The 5711-nt window shown below is 48.0% G+C and overlaps 1 protein-coding gene across 1 annotated transcript; it reads right to left on the bottom strand.

Annotated features, from left to right (window-relative positions):
- Positions 1–215: 215 nt before the first annotated feature.
- LOC104530007 (ubiquitin carboxyl-terminal hydrolase CYLD) lies at positions 216–5432 on the bottom strand (the record flags this gene model as incomplete). Its single annotated transcript, XM_010174468.1, has 5 exons — positions 5320–5432; positions 3917–4008; positions 2878–2944; positions 642–771; positions 216–324 (listed from the first exon to the last, which is right to left on the bottom strand). Coding segments are annotated over exons 1-5 (478 nt in total), but the record flags the coding sequence as incomplete, so codon positions are not given.
- Between the last annotated feature and the right edge of the window lie 279 nt (positions 5433–5711).

Here is a 5711-nt window from a genome sequence, read left to right as displayed (position 1 = left end):
CCACACTATCCCTGATCCAGGCCAGGATGCCTTTGGCTTTCTCATTCAATTGGTCCTGGCCCATGGATCCAGCTTGTCCAAATCCCTCTGCAGAGCCTGAAGAAGAATCACACCATGGTCCCACCTTACATCTGCTCACAACCCAAAGATGTGAGACCTGTGACCCAGTTGCTCACAGTCCCATCCAGCAGCTTTACCACTGCCCAACAACTTACTGTCAAGCAGCAGATCTGTTATATCCAGCTCCAAGGAAGGAATGATTTTACTGAACATTTTATAATCCTTCCCAAAACGTGGCATTTGGATAATGAAGCAAGATGGGATCTGGAAGAAGAAAGAGAAACGAGTCATCCTGCCAAGATGAGTCAAACCCCAGAGATTCTTCTCTCCATATTGCTCCTGGGAATCAAGACTTTCTGGTTTGATTCTTCACAAGACAAAATGGCAACAGGGAAAGCACAACCCTCTACCCAGGTCATGCTCCACAAGACCTCTCTCTTGTGGCTGCATCCTACTGCTTTGTAGTGTGAGATAAAAGACAAACAAGACCCACCACAGACTCACCAGCAGGCACGGAGATGTTGGAGGAAGGAAGAAAGAGGCAGCAGATAGCAGCGGAGGCGGAAGGTAGCTGGGCTCACCTCCACTAGCTTCAGATCAGAGGACAGGAAGGAATGTTCCACTAACTGCTGCACATCAGGAACCACCAGATCCTCCTGTTTGTCCATAAATATCTGGTAACAGTAACAGTCCTGCTCCCGGTCTCCTGACCTGCAAGGAGTGGTCATGGGGATTGTTTATGTGGTGCCACAAATATCTGAGCTCCCAGTTTTGTCATATTTGTTTTGTCCTGCAAGAACTTCTGGGCCCAAGGCACCAAGGCTTGGTGCAACATGGTCAAGAAGCACTTTTTCCACCCAGAAATGTGAAATAGGTGTCATGAGAAGAGGATAAAAGTATCATCTTCAGTCTCATTATCCCTCCAGAGCATCACATCCTGCTCCTGTCAGCAAAACTCGGCTTCCCCTCATCAGTGGAAATATTAAAAGTCACGTCAATAATTCTTTCACAGAACCACAGAATGGGGAAGGGACCTTAAAGATCATCCAGTCCCAACCCCCCTGCCAGCAGCAGGGACACCTTCCACTAGACCAGGTTGCTCAAAGCCTCATCCAACCTGGCCACAAACACTTCCAGGGAGGAACACCCACAGCTTCTCTGGCCAACCTGGGACACTGGCTCACCACCCTCACACCAAACAATTTCTTCCTCACATCTCACCTCCATCTCCCCTCTGACACTTTCAAGCCATCACCCCTTGTTCTGTCACTCCCTGCCCTTGGCCAAAGTCCCTCCCCAGCCTTCCTGGAGCCCCTTCAGGTACTGGGAGGCTGCTAGAAGATCTCCCCGGAGCCTTCTCTTCTCCAGGCTCAACAGCCCCAACTCTCTCAGCCTGTCCTCACAGCAGAGCTGCTCCAGCCCTCGCATCATCCTGGTGGCCTCCTCTGCACTGGCTCCAGTAGGTCTATATCCTTTTTCACCAACTGCACTATGGCACAATCAGCAATCTCCTTCTCAGATGAAAGATCTATTTAGAACTGCACGTCCAAAAGCCAGAGAGCAAAACTCAGTGCATTCAAAAGGTGAGTTGTGTGCAGAAGATCTCCCACAACCCCGACATTCCTGAGCCAGCAGGGAAAGGATTTCCTTCAGATGAGTCTCTGCAGGGGAGCTGCAGGACAGAGTTGTCTTTGTGCTCAGCCTTTCCGAGTACTCCACGATCTACAGCTTGACTGACATCTCAACAAAGGAGCACAGAAACCGAACAATCCCCTTCTATGCTCCTCAACAGCACAGTTATTTTTGGCTTCCTTCAACCTCTCATCTTCTTTGTAGAGTCCTGAAAAACTGGGACTGCATCCATGGACTGCTTGTTTGAGAGGCTGCAGGATCTGAGCCAGCTTGACAGTCTGGATACATCCCAAACACATCCAAAGGTCATGAGATACAGAATACCAGAATTGCCCAGATTGGAAAAGACCTTTAAGATCATCAAGTCCCATCATGAACCCAACACTGACAAGTCCCCAACTAACCCATGTCCCTCAGCACTATGTCTACACGACTCTTCAATCCCTCCAGGGATGGGGACTCCACCACTGCCCTGGGCAACCCCTTCCAATGCCTCAGAACCCTTTCAGCAAAGAAATTCTTCCTCACATCCCATCTCAACTGCCCTGGCCACAACTGGAGCCCATTTCCTCTTGTCCTGTCCCTTGGGCCTTGGTTGAACAGACCCACCCCCACCTCTCTCCACCCTCCTCCAAGGGACTTGCACAGAGACACAAGGTCTCCCCTCAGCCTCCTTTTCTCCAGGCTCAACACCCCCAGTTCCCTCAGCCACAAGGGAACTCAGCACACTTGTGCTCCAGACCCTTCCCCAGCTCCGTTGCCCTTCTCTGGACACGCTCCAGCACCTCCATGTCCTTCTTGGACTCAGGGGCCCAACACTGAATACAAGACTCCAATACTCAATTCAGTTCACAGTACTGAACTCAATACTGTTGGCTCTGAACTGAAGTTGGACACTATGTTTCTTAAAACCACTGCTGGCTCTTCCTAAGCATGAGACAAGATTTTTATCATCATTTTCCTAAGGTGGCACCTCCAAGGAGAGCTTAGAAGTGTCTTTTCCTGGATGCATCACCTGGGCCATGATCACAACAAGTAAGAGCAGAGAGGAGCTGTACACAACTCACTGAGCTGTGCTCCCAAAGCCTCGATGAGAAGGTTCAAGTAACACCCGGTGAGCTTGAGGAGGGGGTAATTAATGAGCCTGGCCTGGGTAAATTGTTTTGCTTAGGTACAGAAACTTACTGCAATTTCAAGAGTGGTTCTATTCCCAGGATCTGATGCATGATGAGATTGAGGAACTCCTCAGGATCTGGAAGGTCAAAGAAAAACATGGGTCACACCACACCCACTGCATCCAGAAGATAAAAATCTGCCACATAAACATCAACCAACATTTTGTGAACCTGGAAATTCCAGAAACTGAACACTTAATAAACCATCCTCAGCTAAAATAAAAATAAACCAGTACAAAACACAAGTGCTGTTTGCTGACAAGATATCTGCTGTTTCTAGAAGACTCAATGCCACATGTTTACTCTCCAGATACTCAGAGGTTGTTGCAGTGACGTTTGGCATTGGTGTCATCTGTCTCCTCGTTGTAAACCCCATGAAGCCGTGCTGTGCACGGATGGGAACGTGCTGGTTGCCACCAGAGATTGGTGGGTTTCAGCTCTGGGTGTTTTCTGTCTTATTTTAACCAGATTACAGTCTTTGAGGAACATCAAATAACTTATCAGAATTCCAACCCAAGTTGATCTTGGCAAACTGATAAATCATTTTGGTTGGAAAAAACCTTTAAGATCATTGAGTCCAACCATAAACACTACCAAATCCACCTCTAAACCATGTCCTTCAGCACAATCAAGCTGGATTCAAGCAGGGATATCAGAGATGGAGTATAATACAAAGTAGAAATTATTCAGAGTATAATACAAAATAAAAAGGTCAAGGAAATTTCTCCCTTGTTTAAATTCTATTCACACAGATTTTCCTCTCCACTCCTGGCAACAGCTGCCACCAGGCAGAGACCCAACAATTCTCATTAAACTCGAGGACAGATTTCATTTGACAAGCCTGTAGAATTTTTTAAGAAGTATTTGACATGTGTATTTTTACACAAACCAACAGCAGAGCAGGCAGATTAATGCACGTGCCTGGGAGAAGCAGACAATTAAGTTGTCAGCCTGGTTGCCTGGATGAGGTGGTGGCACAACAAAGCAGCCCAGGGAAGGTGTGTGTGTGTGTGTGTGTGTCCCCCACCCCCCACAAGAGAGCACGTTACCTTTCTCAGCGTTGGTAAAGCTTGAACACTGGCCCTTTTCAGTTAGTTGCTCCCTAAGGTGCATGACACTCCTAGCCCTGACGAAGCCAGTCCTAGAAACAAGAAGCAGCTGCAGATGATCTCTCCATTTATTTAAATCAAAGAATTATTGATTAGTTTGGGTTGGAAGGGATTTTTTTTTTTGAAGATTATCTAGTCCAACCCCCTTGGAACATCTCCCCACAGAGCAGGTTGCTCAAAGCTTCATCCAACCTGACTTTGAACACTTCCAAGGATGGGGCACCCACAACTTCTCTGGGAAACCTGGTCCACCACCTTCATCTTAACCAATTTCTTCATGTCCAACCTAAATCTAACCTTTCAGTTGAAAACTGTTGCTCCTTCTCCTGTCACTACAGGCCCTGGTAAAAATTCTCTCTTCATCATTCTTAGAAATCCTCTTTCTGTATTAAAGGGCCACCAGAAGGTCTCCCTGGAGCCTTCTCTTCTCCAGGCTGAACAACCCCAACTCCCTCATCCTTTCTCCACAGCAGAGCTGCTCCATCCCTTGGACCATTTTTGTAGCTTCCTCTGGACCTGCTCCAACAGATCCACGTCTTTCCTGTGCTGAGGAACCCAGAACTGGACACAGCACTGCAAGTGGGGTCTCACCAGAGCAGAGTAGAGGGGCAGAATCATCTCCCTCAATCTGCTGCTCACGCTGCTTTGGATACAGCTCAGGAAATAATTGGCTTTCTGGGCTGTGAGTGCACGTTGCCAACTCATGTCCAATTTTTCATCCCCAAGTCCTTCTCAGCCAGGCTGTTCTCCATCAAATCTCAGCATCACAGAACACCCCAGGGTTGTATTTCTGCAGCCAGTGCCAAGTCACTGGGCCTCAAGGAAGATTCTAATGTCTTTATGTTCAATCAGCTCTCCATGCCTCTCTTCCACACCTCTCTAGGTGGAAAGAGGAAAGAACCTTTCCTCTCTCTGAGGAAAGAAACTGTATCTTTGAATTTCTAGAGAATTTAACTCTCATGCCATGATCTACCCTCATCCAGCCTGACACTTTCAGACTAACTGCTGCTGAAGGCAATACCACTGCTTCATCAACTCCAGGGTTCCCTCCAGAGATGATCAGAACCCCAGGAATCCCCCTTTCTTCCCTTCACTGAGAATTGCAGCTGCTTCCTTCTGAGCAGGAGATATTCATGCACATGCAGTAGGAGTTGTGACAGCTTTGCAACTCGGGGAAAGGAACAACTGGAAGAGGAACCCAATATGAAGACCTCTGGATGTGGCTGGCAGGAGAAACTCTCCAGGTAACCCTTTCCCTCAGTGATAGGTACCATCAGGCAGGGCAGCAGAGGAGGTATGAAGGCAGACAGATGACTTCCAGGATTCCCAGACACTGTACTCACTTTCGGAGCGGATTAACAATCTCATCCCGCAGAATGTTCTGGACGTTCCTGTCACATAGTGGGAAGGGCTTGAAGAGCATGGAATCCAGCACGGAGGTACAGGAGAAGAGGCTGTGAAAAAAGTGTGATGGGTGTTAAATTTGATGGGTTTGCAGCAACAGTTAAAAGCAAAACATTGTGTTTGGTGACAGCTGGTGGGTTTTATTCTCAACAGCCCGTGCATGCAATGACAGAAAGGTGAGTGAGCTTTGGGTGTGTTAAAAAGAGTGTGGCCAGCAGGTCCAGGGAGGTTCTCCTCCCCCTCTACTCTGCCCTGGTGAGGCCACAGCTGGAGTGTTGTGTCCAGTTCTGGGCTCCCCAGTTCCAGAGGGACAAGGATCTTCTGGAGAGAG

This window comes from Antrostomus carolinensis, unplaced genomic scaffold (genome assembly GCF_000700745.2).
Source record: "Antrostomus carolinensis isolate BGI_N321 unplaced genomic scaffold, ASM70074v2 scaffold18358, whole genome shotgun sequence".
Classification (NCBI taxonomy): domain Eukaryota; kingdom Metazoa; phylum Chordata; class Aves; order Caprimulgiformes; family Caprimulgidae; genus Antrostomus; species Antrostomus carolinensis.
The sequence above is the reverse complement of the archived record's forward strand: the minus strand, read 5'-3'. Positions and strand labels throughout refer to the sequence as shown.